A 16,131-nucleotide genomic window follows, 5' to 3' on the forward strand; every position below is an offset into this window, starting at 1 on the left:
CAAATAAGCGCTTATACATAAAATAGTTTAAAATCGGAATATAAAACAATAATATTGTATGCCTTAGTGAAGTTCGCTTTCATGTGCCAACTTTTTACACCTGCTGCATCCTGAATAGAGGCATACATATGTACATATGTGTAAAAAGTATCTATGCTGCTTCTCCTAACAGATGACGCCAACCCGCATGGTCAAAACTTTATGATTTTTTCTCGATTTCTGATTCGCCATTAGAAATAGGCTGAACGATAGAGAGAGAGAGAGTCGTCGGGGGGTGGAAACACAAGTTTGCTATTTAAACATTTGTGTTAAACTGCAGGTAACCAACTGCAAATAAGTTACTAACAAACGGGAGGGATCTAATTCCTGGCTGCTGAATTCTTTCCTCTCATCCGAGCATTTATTGTGTGTGTTGGTCTCTCTGTGTATGTGTGTGTGTGTGTATGTTAACATTGTAAGCCGCTTATGTTGAGCCAAAAAATATTTCTGTTTGTGTTTTTTTTTTTCCCCCGATTCCCGTTTAGTTTTTGGTTTTTTTTTTTTTTTTGCGGAAAATTTTAAGCCGCAAAATGGCGCATGTGTGTATGCATTATCAACAAAATATTCACCAATTCCAGCTGAACAACGACTAAAACTGCTGATCCTGCATCCTTCCATTGTCCCACCCAGCAACTTTGGCCCCAACCCCAATGCTGAGGTGGTTGGGATGGCTTCTGGACATCGCTGAAAATATGTAATTATTATACGGAAAAGTTTATGTGCCATTCCATTAAATAAATATTATAATTTGCTGGCATTTTACTTAGTAAGTATTTACAACATGTATGAGGCTGTTAAAATGCAGCTGGCATTTTAAAATATGCTTCATAGCATTTGAATAATTAATTACAATTTAAATATAAATAGCAGCAAAAGTTAAATTAAGAGCATTTTAATTTCAATAAATATAAATAAATATGCATAAATGGGCATTATAATACAGTTGGATATATGAATTGTCCATTGTTTCATCTGTCCCCATTTATCTCCATTGATAATGTGGGGGATGTTCCAAGAAATGAATTCGTTGTATAAATCAAATTTGTTTTAAAACAAATAACACTGTGTTGCTGTCTCTCTGACTGACTCTCATTTTGTCTCTGAGCTCATTTCGTGTTCATTTCCACAGTGTTTGGTCATTAAATGATTGAATTTCTGCATTGGATATGAAGTTGAAATTGAATTCGGTAACCATATGCAATTAATTACAATTTTCATACATTTTCCATGTATCCATTGCTGCTCTGTTTTTTTTTTTTTTTTTTTGTTTTTGTTACACAAACACGGACACAAAACACACAACGCACAACAGCTGGAGCACTTTGGGCACAAACAAAAAATAAAACATGCCAGAACCAGCATGATACGAAATCTGATGGAAGTGGGGTTGAGGTTGGGGTTGGGGGTGGAGATCTCGAGGAAATTGACACATTCAATTTGGCATCAATTTAGCTGGCCAGCTGCAACAAATTGCCAAGAGATTTACAAAGAGCTGCCAAAGAGCCAAACAGTGAACTTTACTGCAATTTAAGTTTTTGGCCCACAAAAGGGAAAGGGGAAGCCTTGTCTCTCTCTCTCTCTCTCTTTCTCTCTGTCTCTCATGAACCGTCTTGATTTGATTTCATTTCGAACTTGGGGCAAAAACGAATGCAAAATAAAACAGGCGGCAAAGTCAATCGACAAAATGTCTCGAAAAAAAACTAATATCAAACATTCAAAACTCTTACCCGAGTTCCTCTCGTTAAAAACGTTTGCAATTAAAACTTTTTTGGCTCAAACAATTTTTACAAGCGCATTAATTTCTTTAAATGCAGCGCATAATAAATGATTTAATTTATCTTGCCCGATGGCTGGCTTACTGGCTGTTTAACTAAACTCAGGCCCGCTCTCTCTTGGCCATCTGAGCTCTCTCTGGGCCTGTTTTTGCCATCATTAGCAACTTAAAAATTATTATTTGCAATGCAAATTCCTGCTGGGGGAATATGAAATGCTAGCCATCATCTGCATGAGAAATGCAGCAATTACAAGAGCAACAGCGTTAAATTGCACCAAAAAAGACAGAGAGCAAAAAGGAGAAAGGGAGAGAGGAAGCTTAGAACAGGAAGACTGAATGTTGAGGCTTTAAGCAGATTTGATTCGAGATTACAAAAAAAACCAAAGGGTCGGGAGGCTTGTAAAGCCTTGTTTTAGACACTTACTCCTAACTTAATTTTATTGTTGGACCGTCATTTCTTTTAAGAGGAGTTCGATTATGAGTAAGAGTAAGGGAATACTACTACATAATACTTTAGCTTTTGATTGTACCATAAAGCCTCCGGATCTTTAACTGCGCCCTTTGTATGGTTTCAATATTGCTGATACCCATCTATTTCCAAAATACAGCTTGGTAAGTCCAGATGGGTTTGAGCACGGATTGGTATAGTAGGGCTTTATTTTCCAGACTTAGGGGAGAGTGATCCTTGATGAGCCAATGTATGCTGCTCGCTTTCAGTTCAACATGCAATTTCTTTGCGCCGATATGCTTATGTTCAGTTAGTCTTCTGCCTAGGTGGTTCCCGATTTGGGGAGATATGTATACATGGGCTGGGCAGCGTCTTCTGTTTTGTAAATTTCCTATTAAAAAGTTTTGATTTCACATGTTTATGGGTGTAGCGCGTGGCATCCTATCGAGAAAATTTGCCGTATAACATTTCTTTAGTCCAAAAGCTGTACGTATTTCCAATGTTATGCGATCGATTTGTTGGATTTTGTTGTGTTTTGCATGTAATGCAATACCAGGAATGAGGGTAGCCGGATCTGCAAAACCTTTTCATATAGCATCGGAAGACAAACCAGAAAAACTTATTGGTCTGTATAATGGCAAGGTTTTAGCAGGAGCCTTAGCGATCTTGAGAAAAGTGGTCATTTTTAAAGCCCTGAGAAAGTGGGCAAGTTTTTATTAAAGCGTTCAATAGTTTGCAGAGGTCTTGTATGGCGATGAATGGAAGTATAAAGATAAATTAAGTAACGCCTAGGGGATTTTTTGGGCTTTAAATACTTGAAAATAACTGCGGAGACCTTATCAGATTGGAGTTCCAAGTGCTCATTGGCTGTTAAAGTACTCAAAGGAAGATTACAAAAGAGTTTGACGTTAGATTTGGCTGTAAAAATGAGTCCATTCAAAGATGGACAGTAGGAGCTTTTCAGGATGTTTGGTGCTCTCTTCTCGTCTCAGCGCCTTGGAGAGGTTGCAACGTTGTGCTGCTGGTAGACGAGTTCTCTGCCATTCTCCTCTGATATATTACTAGTTGTTCTATAAGCTTGTAAGTAGAGGTAGGTGGGTAAATAGTAACAACACACAATGTCTTTCCCATCATTCAATTTAGAGTCGGAGTCAATGTGAGCGCTTGAATTTAAGCCAGTTTGGTTTGTTGTTTGTAAGCCGTCCAGAACTTGAGGTTAGTACAATATAGGGGCTGAGGAGTAGTCGCAAGGTAATTTCTGCAGTGATCCGATTACGCACAATCCTCTTGGTTATTGCGAAATCAATTACGTTGGTCTGCCGGCGCGTATTGCTCATTAGCAGCTGCTTGCAGGAGGAGCAAGTGGTTTATACGGTTTTTGGTTAGGCTACCAATCCCTTTATAAGCTTTACCGTCGGTATGATTTGTTGCGTAGAAAGCCTAGAATAAATATTATTAATAAGCTTTTGGATTCTGGTACCGATTTTACGCCAGTAGGTAAGGAAATTGTAGGAGAAAATCCTTTACTTTTTATTCTAATTTACTTAGGATTGCTTTGCGGACATTGCACTAAAGTTTGCGGAGTGCATTAGTAACGTCTGAATAAGCCGGCGGTTAAATACTTGTTGATCTTAGTTAACAAACAATAACACAAAGGTCGCTAAAAATATTTATATAAATGAATACTTCTTATGTCTTCAATGACTATACTTCAGTTGATGATTTATTAGATTCTCCAACATAAATACAAGAAATTTATTTTGTTTCTGTTATTCTTCTGTTTAGATTAATTTTAAATATTTGCGTCTTATGCCTGATTATCCATTATCAATATTAATATCTACTATTTCAGACCTGTGGTCTCCAAATCATTTCGAAAATCCTATGTATAAATCCAAAATCCTACGTAAATTTGGTGTAAGTTTTGTCTGAGCATAAAATTCATTCAACGGTCATTATCAGTCAACTTTTGAGAGGAGCATCCGAGAGACCATCTTTCTACTAACAATAAGATGTGTTTAAATTTATAGCAACAAATTGCTTATAATGAACATACATTTTACAAAATATAAAAAGATTACTAAAAATATATCAACAAAATTCAACAATTTCAATTCATATTCTTTATAATATTTTCTATCAATGACATATTTCGTTTTTGCTTTTCGGCTAAAGATCTTACCTGTGTGCGCACATTCCTGACTTGCTTTTCAGCTTCTTTGGGGGCCAAAAGAAGACTCCCCACCAAACGCTCCTTAGTCATTAAAGATACGAAACACTGTTACAATTATTTTGGCGTCACTGCCTCCATATAAAGATCTAACATTAACTTCTGGAGAAATATCGAGAGAGATATCGATTCCATTAAAAAAAAGTTGATTTGCTCCGCTTCAGGACTTTGTTCCTTTACTCCGTGCCATTGTACAAAGATCGCATAAAGTTTAAGCGGACAAATTAACATTTAGTTTGCTGATAAAAAAGTTAATGTTGTATATGGATGTATATACTTGGGGATTTTAACACTTTTGTGGGTGCTTAGCTTAATTCAACTCAACAAAATTCGCCAATGAGACGAAACTTTTTCCATACACATTATTATAAAGCCTTCTCAATTCCCCAACTTCTACTCGGCCGAAACTCTGCTCTCGTAATAGACAGTAACTAGACGCATAACAAAAATTGAAATACAGCTCCCATTGCACACATTTGGCAGTAGCAAAAGTAGCAGAAGAACTGACAGGAACAGCAGTTGAAACATTGTAGCATTTTTCACTGCCTACTTGCTGGCGCTTCAGCTATAATGTCATTTAATTAAACGCCAGAGAGCAGTTTCCAGGCCTCCTGGCTGCTGTTGTTCGCTGGTTCTCCTGCCGGCCAACGGCAGGACGGGCAGCCATGGGGGGTCAACAACGAACGGTGGCTAAACGGTTAACCAAAGTTAGCGCCACATAATTTGGACACAGAAGCGAGTCCGAGTCCGAGTCCGTGTGGAAACGAGCCGAGTTGTCGAGCTGTTTCAAGGCGCGTCGCCCCGCCGCAGAGAGTCGAGTCCAACAATTTATGTTCATTTGCATAGATATTAAAAATTGTTAGGAAGTCATTAGTAGGCATCAGTCAAATGACGCAGCCTGCATATAAATTAAGCATAATTTTATTAGAAGAAAACCTACTGCGAAGGTCACTTGATAAATCTACAGGGAGTTTTAGAGAAGGGCATCCATGGTGTAAAGAAGAGGGCTTGGCTTAGAAAGGGAGAGTGAACTAGAGAGAGAGAGAGAGAGAGAGTGAAACGTGTGCTTGTTGCCGTATTAATTATTAGTTTTAATTGTGTTTTGTTTGCTTCAGCTACTCTTGAGCAGACCTCATACAGTTTAAATTTCCTGCTAACACACACAGAAACAGAGGGCACACACACACACACACACACGCACATCTCATCTATTTTGTTTGACTTTGGTCCCTTTTTTTCTGGTTGGTAACCCCAAAAATTGTGTGCAATTAAATACTTGAAACCATAATGTATTTTTCACAAGTTGAGCAATGTTGACCATTTGGTTGCGGATGTGGTTGAGCCCCCTCCTTCCATCTCCGCCCCCCTACCATTCGGCCCACACTCGTCTGATACCCCCACCTCAAGTAACCATCTTCCCTGTTAACTCTCAGTGTAAATTACATGCACAAGAGGCCAACAAAGAAAACTCATTTGTATTCAGAAGCTTCAACTCACACTCGTTCCATGATTTCGTTCCTCACCATAAAAGACCATGGATCACCAGCAGTGCTGCTGGGGCAGAGATGGGTAGCCGCAAGTCAAAAGCTCAACCGCAGGCAATTTTATTAAATTTGTTGTTTCTTTTTTTTTTTTTGTTTTTTGCACAAAGCAAAAGATAACTATTCGAGTTCGTTTTTATTTTGATCAAAATTTTAATTACTTTTTTTGCGCATTGCTTCGGAGATATGGTCGCGGCTTATCTATTTCTGTGCATTCCTTTTTGGGATATACCCTAGGAAATTGATATTCGACTTCTGGTTAGCCTTTTTGTGATTGATGTCCATGATATTTAACACTCTGTGCTTATTATTTATTAACCTTTTAGCTGTACTTGGTATTTCCTGATAGCTTTTAGCCAATGTAGCGATAAGCAAGTTTAAATCGTTTTCTTTTGTTAGGATCTTAGTAAGAGGCATTGATGCCCATTTACCTTAAGTTAATGTTTTGGGTAATAATTTTAAAAAAGTTTGAAAGAAGAAAATGTTTTTTTAAAACTTTCATGGAAAATATATTTGAGTTTTGGCTACTTGTTGGAATAACTATACATGGATTAAGATTAGGGGCTATTTTTATCATATCAGAACTAACATAATCCTTTTTTGTTGAAATAGTTCATGGTTTCGCGGATCCGCAAGGGTATATAAAGTTCGGCGCACTGAATTGAATCAATGTTTGTGTGTGGTTTACTTTGAGTTTTGTGTTTCTTTTTTCTTCTTTTTTTTTTGTTATGGTTTGTTTTTGATTTGGTTTGGTTTTGTTTTGTTTTGTTATTCAATGTGTATTTCCTTTTATACGCTAGAGACTTGCCTGCCTCACGTTCCATTCTCTATCTCACCCTGGTATTTCGTCTTTCGCTTTCTCTGTCTCTGTCTCTGACTCGTTTCTCTCATTCTCCATTGCGTCGACGCTTCGATATTAAATGGTGCGCGTAATTAGATTTAAAATTTATTGTTCTGTGTGCTGGTATTTATTTTGTCTGCCTTGGCTGTGCATAACAATGCAAGAGCTGCCTGTGCAATAAATAAATAAGTAAAACGTGAATGCGAATTCAATGGCTGAGGGCCAAAACTTAACGCAAAAATAACAACTTTTGTTGAAAAAAAAAAAAAACAAATATACCATATACATAGATAAAAACAAAATCTAAAATTGTTTAAATTCGACCTTCCCCAGGCACAAAGTCGATAGAAGTTTTTAAATTAGTGTGCTGAGAAGCATTTCATTTCCAGATTAAGTATAAAAACTTTTCATGCCGTTGCACCTTTCGACAAAATTAAAAATAGAGTAAAAAAACTCAAAATCGATATTGTATGGTATAAATGACTGTAGTTATTCACTCCATATACTTGTGGACATTTCTTTGATGTGTCCATGCATTTTATTGATTCAGTAGCCAAATTCCAAATGGTGGACTAATATTCGAAAAAAAATTGTACTCAATAATTTGAAAATTAAAAAGAAACATACAGGCTAACAATAAGACAGATTGTTTTCATAAAGTTCCTTTTGTCATTTATTGTACATTGCAAATTGTACTTTTATTATTTGTCTATTGAAATTTTTGCCTTGTTTTCGAAACTATACTTTACCAATGATTAAGGAAAAAATACTCTAAAGGGTTGATTGCAATTAGAACTAGTGAGAAGAGAGGCACTAGATTCCAAAATTTGGTTTTTGACTGATTGTTTCTTGTATATTGTTTAATTTGTTATGTTAGTCAACAGTTGTCGCCATTGCTAATTAGAATTTGTCTGCCTATTGGAAGTTGCGATGCATTAATATTGCTTTAACTGTTACAAAAATAGTTAAATAGTTGATAGATATAATTTATAATGTGGCCATAAGCGAAAATTCAGATAAATTGATACTATATATATTTTTAAAGTGTCCTAATAACTCACCCATTTCTCATGGATTTATTTATGACCCTTCGTTGCGGCGGTCCACTGACCAGTTTACACTTTTGCGGCCACAACTGCGGACGTCATTGGCATGGACAAGTCTGTCCCTCTGACCAACTGGCAACCATCCGTTCAGTTCTTTCTGCACTGTCATCTCAACCACATCCAAGCGGTTTCGCGTGCAGTTCCTCCCTGCCTTGACACTGCTCTTGTGAGCCAAATTTGAGCAAAACACAGCAGCGTGAGTAATGAGCGCTTAATAAGGCACGTCATTGGCATATGTATGTGTTTGAACACAAAACAACAAAAAGTCCAGAAGGCCGGGTCGTGCCGAAGTTTGTAGACCCTTGCAGGTTTGATTTTGTTACCCTTTCCAGCTGGAAAATAAAGAAACATTTCATCTAAAAAGTTGATCGTTCACAAAAAAAACCGCCTGCAGATTCAAGCTGGATCATCGTACAGGTACTTATATATGCAAGGGATATTTTGAGTTTGCTTAAATCCAGACGGAAGGATATGACTATCTCAACTTGTCTCTCGAATGTGAATATATCCGTTTTCGCAAGGGTATAAAAAGAGGAAAACATATATACATAGATTTATATATATTTGGATAATACGTGTATGAACAGAAAGGACATTCCCCATTCAGACGAACGCCGAAGTATATGTTTCATATAATTTACATATTTATGCTCATTAAATATGCGCAAATAAATTGGAATATGCGAACTGCAAACTGCAAGTGAAATTGTGTTTCAAATATGTTCATAAATCACAGCATATTAAAAATTGTTGATGATGAACTGTACTGAGTGCTCAGTGCATTGTGTTCACTGCTATGTTGGCTGTCAACTGAGCCAGCGGCAATTGATAAACCATATCCTGTGCAGAGGGCACCGAGAGGCAGCCTGGACAGAAAGATGATACCATAGATGAATAGGGGCCGGGTGGAGTTTACACATGTTCAAAACGCAAATGAGCCGTAAAACGCTGATAATGCAACAAACTGACAATTGACGTTTCTCTTACTCTTCCTGCGCACACCTCTTACTCCATCGCGTGCTTTAAATTTTCGCCTCTTACTCCATCGCGTGCTTTCAATTTTCAATTTCAATTAAATTTTCTTAACTTGCTTCTAGTGCAAACTCTTTTGCTTGTGAGTTCCGTTTTATCATATGCCAATGAAAGGTTTTCCTTGCTTACCAAAATAAAGCAAAAGGGAAACTCGCACAGAAATTCGTGTCGTGCAGTAATATGGCGCATAATGCGTTGAGGAAACCACCAGGCGAGTGAGCACAGTTGAAGCCATCGGATGGCAGCCAGCACCAAGTTTTGCGTTCGGTCTGAGTCCTGGCTCAATAATGCAGACAATAAAATTTTAACGTAAATGTTCCGTAATTAAATGTGTTGGTCGGCAGCAAAAGCAGCGTAAAATGAGATTGAGATGGAGAGATTGAAAATGGTTTTACCTTTAACCATATTGGAAAGCAGACCAAACAGTGGCATCGGCAAGTGCAAGGACACAAAGGAGGGCAAGCAAATGGCAATAAAGTCCTGTACAAATCGGTTTAAAAGACCCGCAGCAGCCGTAAGAAGCAACATAAAAGAATCATCACAAGTGAGCGAAATAGTATAATGTCCCAATGATACCCGGTACCCACGTTTAAAGCGCACTTATAAAGTGCAGAGTAATGTCGGGAGTTGGTGAACCGCCAAGTTTATTTTGTGTACGAGATATATGTTATGTATATTAAATATATTATGATTATAAAAAATTCTAATCGAATGCTTAAATAAATTCTTCATTTCGTCAAGTAAGGGTTGACAATTAAGGGTTGTAGACACTAAAAAGGCAAGCTTGGTCGCTATTTGCGTGGAGTTGTTTGTCAATTTTGATGTATATAATGTAATAGCATTAATCATACTTGCCCCTCTCACCACTTTATTGGAACAAGTACAGTCACCTTTAATATCATAATTTATGCCATAAAATGATTCAGTATCATAGTGAAGATATTCGATAAACTAAAAATATTTAAATTTTGATATATCTGTTTTATGAACGACACTCATTCCATAATTATTGTCTGTTCGTCATATCGATTAGGTCATCTAGAACACACAAAAAAAATTAACTTTTGACGGATTATTAATACCCTCATCAGTCCAAAAATGGATAGTCATAACTCAAATTCAGTCTGCCTCTTTGGCGCGTTCACCTTCAGTTTAGTCTCACTTTAACTTTCCTGCCCAAATGAAGTCGTTGAATTTGTTAAATCGATGCACGCGAATTTTCCTGCGGCTCACCGTGTTGCTGACTCAAATCTTTGGTGTTACACTTTTCATCTACGACAAAAAGCAGCGACTGTTCCGACAATCAGGGAAGCTTATGACTTATGGCTTTGTGATTTTAGTCTTGATCCTGCTGCACATGCTGTTGTTTGGGATCAATGCTCTCCGCATATTCATTTCCCTGACCCCATTTGCCATATTTATGGGATGTAATCTTCTGGTTCTAGTAGTCCGTCTTCATGTCCTAATCAATAATCGAAAATGCCTAAGGCTATTGAACGAGATGCAAGAGATGCTCGAAAAATTGCAATTGATGGCCAAGCATCCCAATATTTTCCGAGTGTCACACTCGCTGCTCTTGCTGTTGACTGTGCAAAATCTTTTGCGTTCGTTAACTAGGGTCTACGACATTGAGCTGGAAGATAAATCAAAAATCACTGCAATCTACCTGTTTATAACGTCGACAATCATGCTCACCTTTCTGCTGCAGATCACCATTAATATTTGCCTTTTAATTGTGCTTATTGCCTGCTACGACGAACTGCGTCAGAGCACAAAAAAGATATCCAAAGCGGTGCACACACTGAGGCAGGCACAAGTCCTGGAAGGCGGCCAATTGTTCCTGCTGGTGGAGCAGTTGTGTGTCCTTACCGAGGACTTGATTTTACTGCGCCATCAGGTCCATCGTCTGAATGTGAAGATCATCAAGCTCTTTCGTTTCCATTGGCTTTGCACCTTCCTATACTGGCTGATGCCCATTCTCCTGATCCCGGCCGTTAATCGAATGGTCATGTACAAACACGCCATCTCCCTTATGAATATAGCCTTCTATTGCACTATATTCGAGATCTTTGTGTGGAAATCAAAACTGTCGAAAAGTTTTTGGCACTTTCATTTGATCAATTACCATGCAGAATTCGATAGAACAGTAAGTTTGTCGATAAATTTATGTAACAAATGTTTTTTCTATTCCTCTATACTCTACCCTTGCAGATTGAAAGGCTTTTTCATCAGGAGATTGTACAACGCATAAAAGTCTCTATCTATGGCAATAGTTTGGATATGAAATTTCTTTTTAAGATATTTTCCATTTGTATGTTTTCTATATTTGTTAATAGACAAAGCCACATGGCAGCAATCCGCTAACATACAACAAGAAGATATTTATCACAATTTGCCAATTGGTAATGGGTATTGATTATCGGTTTATGGCTCTGACTCTAGGTGGAAACCTGAAACGACAACAACACCATCATAATTGGATATAGGAGAAGTAAAGGTCTTTCGCCTAGCACTTCTTACATGTTTCTAGTGGCTCAGCTCAACTGTCGTTGTACCATAAGAGAGAAAAGTGGAAACGGAGTGACGGCTGGGATGATGGCTGGTGGGCTACTAACTAGATGGCAAGTGCGTAAATTTTCTTTATGGCGAAAGGTCAAGTGTTTTTCGTCTCTTTGGGTCATAAAATTAACGCTTTAATATGAATGGAAGCATAAGGCACTCGATTTTATCACCCAACAAGGCCAATAGCAACAAGAACTGTCATTCGTAGGAGCATAAAAAAATTTGGAGTTGAATTAAATGTACAGGAAAAGGCGACAAAAAAAAAAAAAAAACGACGAGTGTCTCATTATTTGCCTATGAATAGCTTATTAAGTATGAAGAGGTGTAAGGAGGTAAAAAGGAAATAGCATTGCCCTGGCAACTTACTTTTAATAAGTCACAATGAAAGCAAACCGAAATGGAATCAAGAGATTTAGGCAGATAGGCAAAAGGAGTATTTTGACATTTCAACTGACTTTTAAATATACTCGGAAATACTCTCTCGTATTTCATATACTCATTGAGTTAGCTGTCACCCTATTTATTTTATACTCTCTTCGTGTCGAACAACCTCATTTCAGTTTGGTTTCAAACGTATATATATCTAGACAGGTAATATTAAAAGTCAATATATTTTCGAAGAAAATAAAGAAGAAAAAAACTTTATTTTTCAAGTGATTTTTTTCCGATTTTGTGTAGACTTGCTGCTCACATTACATTTAATTATGCTGGTAGCAAAACAAACCCAGGTCCAGATGCGGGCAGAAGACAGTGAAACGGATGACGTGTTGACCGATTCGCGTTCGCGTTCCACCAGCTCTAGTGGGGAGCTGAAATCACTCTCGGACGGTACAGAAGTGCAGCAAATGCAGGCACCAAAGGACATCCAATTAAAACACCCATTAGAGCACACCTGGACACTCTGGTATCTGGAGAACGATCGCTCCAAGTCCTGGGAGGATATGCAAAATGAAATTACAAGTTTCGACATGGTAGAGGATTTCTGGAGTCTCTACAACCACATTAAGCCACCATCGGAAATAAAGATTGGCAGCGACTATTCGCTGTTCAAAAAGGGCATATTGTGAGTATAATGATGAAGTATGGGTAGAAACGGAGTTTCCGGATGTTGTTATATTTGTGCACACACACAGACCCATGTGGGAAGATCAGGGCAACAAGTGTGGCGGTCGTTGGGTCATAAATATGGGTCGCTGCACTAAGCTGGAACTGGACAAGCTATGGCTAGATGTGGTAAGTATCTCGTGTTCGGCAGCAGCTTTCTGTCCCCTGTCCTCTTTGCCTGTCATATACCCTCTGACATCTTTCTGACAGCTGTTAATACTGATTGGCGAGACCTTTGAGCACAGCACTGAAATCTGCGGAGCAGTCATCAACTTGCGGGGCAAGACCAACAAAATTTGTGGGTACCAACCAACCAACCAACCAGGTGCAAGTGAACTCTATACTAATACCACTACTTCTACTCTCTCCAGCGATTTGGACAGCCAATGGGCACAACGAGGTGGCCGTTATAGAGATTGGACGCAAACTGCGCGACCTACTGGGGTTCCAGGCACATCAACTGCAATACCAATTGCACAAGGACTTGATGACCAAGCAAGGCTCGCCGGTCAAAGCCGTTTACGTAGTGTAAGCCCCTGTGCTAGTACTCTTTCCTCTCGTTGGAGGTGCTAGAAGAGCGAATATTCCAAAAACGTAAAAAAAAAGAGAAACCTTACAAACTCACACTAACATCACTAATACCCAAATTTCTCCTCCCCACACACACATGACTTCCACTCATACATGTTACAAATATTAACGCCAGACTATAAAATATACAAAACTGAAGTGTAGGCAAAAAGAATTGCCAAAAACCGCAAATGGTTGTACTTATATGTATGTATGTATATATTTTAAATGCCTATGCTACCTGATTGGGCTTTTCAACCTTCCAAGACTTAAAAGTTCCTCTCGTATTAATTTAGCGAAAAATAAAATTATTTTTTTTATTTAAACAGTCATGTTACAGACAGGTAAGTACATATTCAGCATAGCAGCAGAGCGAAAGCTATTTGAAGCTACAAATAACTGTGGAAAGTATTTTTTTAGAGGGTTAAGATAATCTGATTTACGGTGATATCTGGTAAATATTCTGTCGATTGCTTGGGATTGTAACAAAAAATAGACAGCAAAATGAAAATATGTACATACATATGTATGTATGTATACATACATATACAGGATTGCGCGAGAACCCCTAATGATATAAGAATGCCGATAACGATATTCGTTTGAAATGTATCGATAGGTTGACAATCGATGGAGGATAGAGGTTGTGTTGGTCTCGTTAAGAAATAAGATGTGAAATAAGTCGGTTCTTTTGTTTTGATAAATAAATATGATAGGCTAAGACATAAAAAGTGCATTGATGTCAAGCTTATTTTATTTTGGTCCAGTGGACTCAGACTTTACATATGTATGTACATACATACATACATATGTATGTACATAAATTCGTAAGTTTAATGTGCAAGCTATCTGTTGTCTGGTGAGTCGGACGAGTTCTTAGAAGCTCGTGATTTTATGTACCAACACACGAATATATTATCCGAATCTGTCTCTACAGACTACTCTCGTACCCGAGTAGTCAAACTAACCGAACACATTTTTTGTTTCTTTGAGAATCATATGTGAGCTGAAATGACAGTTCAATTCTTATGTGGTTTCAACTGAGTGTCTCACCCATGCGTCTGCATAATTGTTCTGTAAGTTACATACATATGTATGTATGTATGTAAATTGGTAAATTTTAAAACAGAGTAGAAGAAAATCAGGGGGTAGGGAAAATTGTTATTTCTTAGATAATATTTCATAGTTTCTAGATTTCGACAATAAATATGAAAATAAGTAGTTTCTGCTCATCAAAAGAAAATGAAAGAAGATATATAAGCAATCGTAAAATTAATTCTTTAAGTGCATCTTCCTTCTAACTTAAGGATACTTCAAGGTGACAAAGTTACATTTTGAGAATTTTAAGTTGTCTTAAACATCATAAACTTAACATCATTTATTTAACTACCTTCTGTAGCTCTTCTCTTACTCACCTTAACCTAATTTACATCGTCATGTTATATATAGCAAACAAATCAATTGATTAAGTGGGCCTAAGTAGATTTTCAACCCACAATTACATTCCACGTTGGCCTCATCGGTCTCATCGTTTCTATTAGGTTTGGTTTGGTTCGCGACTGTTCGCTGCGATGCTTTGTGCTCCATTTCAATGGCAGCCAATAAATTGGCATATATGTAGGGACACGGCACAAATCCTGGCTGAATTATTATGTGGCAAGGGACAGCCGTGTGTTTCTTTGGCTCTGCCCCTAGCAGAGTCCCTGACCCTGTCTATATCTCTGCCTTGGTTTCTGCTAGTGTTTTGTAACCGAATTTTGGTTCAGAATTCTGTCGGTCAATCGATTGGACAAGTGGAAAATATGCCTCCTTTATTTACTTGGAAAAAATGAAAGAAAAAACACAGAAATTGAAAGCGAGATGGAAAGTTGCAGCAAGCAACAGAATAATGCTAACAAAAACTAATGGCAAGTTAATTTATTTATTTTCTAATTAAGTTGCATGTTGCACATAAATTTTGGTTGTTGTTATTTCTTTGCAGCACGGCACATTGCAACATTCTCGATGTCACGTTTCGAGCAACTAATTTGTAAATTTTCGTCTAAGGGCAAAAAGTTTGCGGTGTTGTGTGTGGAAAGTCTCTCTTTATCTCCAGCTACTTCCTCTGCCGGCCCCCACACCTCTTTCATGTTCCTTACCCACCTGGCGATATGTCAAAGGTGTAAGGTGGCGAATGAGGGAACCTAGAGGACGAGCAGGCGAGGTGTTGCTTAGGCAGCTGCATGCCATGTGGGACGTGTGTGGTTTTGATGCGGTTTCGGGTTAACAGCACTTCATGTAAGCCCCTGCGCTAACCCCCTTAACTTAAGCCCATAAAACGCAGACTAGGGATAAATACAAGGATGCGGCTGTGGCTGGAAAACTTGGTGGGTGTACAGGAGGGGATGGATGAGTTCTGTCAGCTTAAAGTTGCTCATAATGAAGTTCTTGATATTGCTGTTGCTATTGCTATTACCGCTTTTGCTGGTTGTTAGTTTTGTCAGAGGCAATGCCAAAACCACCTGCACTTCTGCCCCTTAACTGGTGCATCCTCTCACCCACTGGCTGACTGTCAAGGCACGTGCCATTGCCATTTGAATGTTGATTGAAATGCTTCCCTTTGGCACTTGAAAATGCTTTGGCAATTTAAAGTCTCTGCTGCAATAGTTGCAGCATTTTGAATTTTAAATGCTGCCCGGTAGCAGCAGAAACTGCCTTCATCAAAATTCAATTGTTACCAATTTACGGCACTCGACGCCAGCTTCAGGCCAGGCATCTCTAACTATGCTGGTTCCACAACCTTCTCGCCTCATACCGATTTATCCATGGCTTCAGCGCTTCATAGCTCCATGGCTATGGACATGGACAATTCCTATTGTTGACCCTTTTGTCTTTTGTTTTTTGC

General features: G+C 38.2%; 2 protein-coding genes across 3 annotated transcripts; both read left to right on the forward strand.

The window, feature by feature from the left end:
• Positions 1-10,191: 10,191 nt before the first annotated feature.
• On the forward strand, positions 10,192-11,497 carry LOC6645139 (uncharacterized protein CG32395). Its single transcript, XM_002067696.2, has 3 exons — positions 10,192-11,157; positions 11,223-11,322; positions 11,454-11,497. The coding sequence occupies exons 1-3, from the start codon at positions 10,192-10,194 to the stop codon at positions 11,495-11,497; spliced, it is 1,110 nt and encodes a 369-aa protein (XP_002067732.2).
• Positions 11,498-12,090: 593 nt separating this feature from the next.
• On the forward strand, positions 12,091-13,447 carry LOC6645007 (eukaryotic translation initiation factor 4E1). 2 transcript variants are annotated; one of them, XM_002067697.4, is made up of 5 exons: positions 12,091-12,164; positions 12,252-12,636; positions 12,707-12,806; positions 12,888-12,975; positions 13,049-13,447. In XM_002067697.4, the coding sequence occupies exons 2-5, from the start codon at positions 12,278-12,280 to the stop codon at positions 13,207-13,209; spliced, it is 708 nt and encodes a 235-aa protein (XP_002067733.2). In that variant the 5' UTR covers positions 12,091-12,164; positions 12,252-12,277; the 3' UTR covers positions 13,210-13,447. The 2 variants fall into 2 exon arrangements, with proteins under 2 accessions (XP_002067733.2, XP_046867664.1); XM_047011708.1 differs by having other exon boundaries at positions 12,120-12,164; positions 12,228-12,636.
• The last annotated feature ends 2,684 nt before the right edge of the window (positions 13,448-16,131 follow it).

This window comes from Drosophila willistoni (genome assembly GCF_018902025.1).
Source record: "Drosophila willistoni isolate 14030-0811.24 chromosome XR unlocalized genomic scaffold, UCI_dwil_1.1 Seg105, whole genome shotgun sequence".
In the NCBI taxonomy this organism is placed as follows: domain Eukaryota; kingdom Metazoa; phylum Arthropoda; class Insecta; order Diptera; family Drosophilidae; genus Drosophila; species Drosophila willistoni.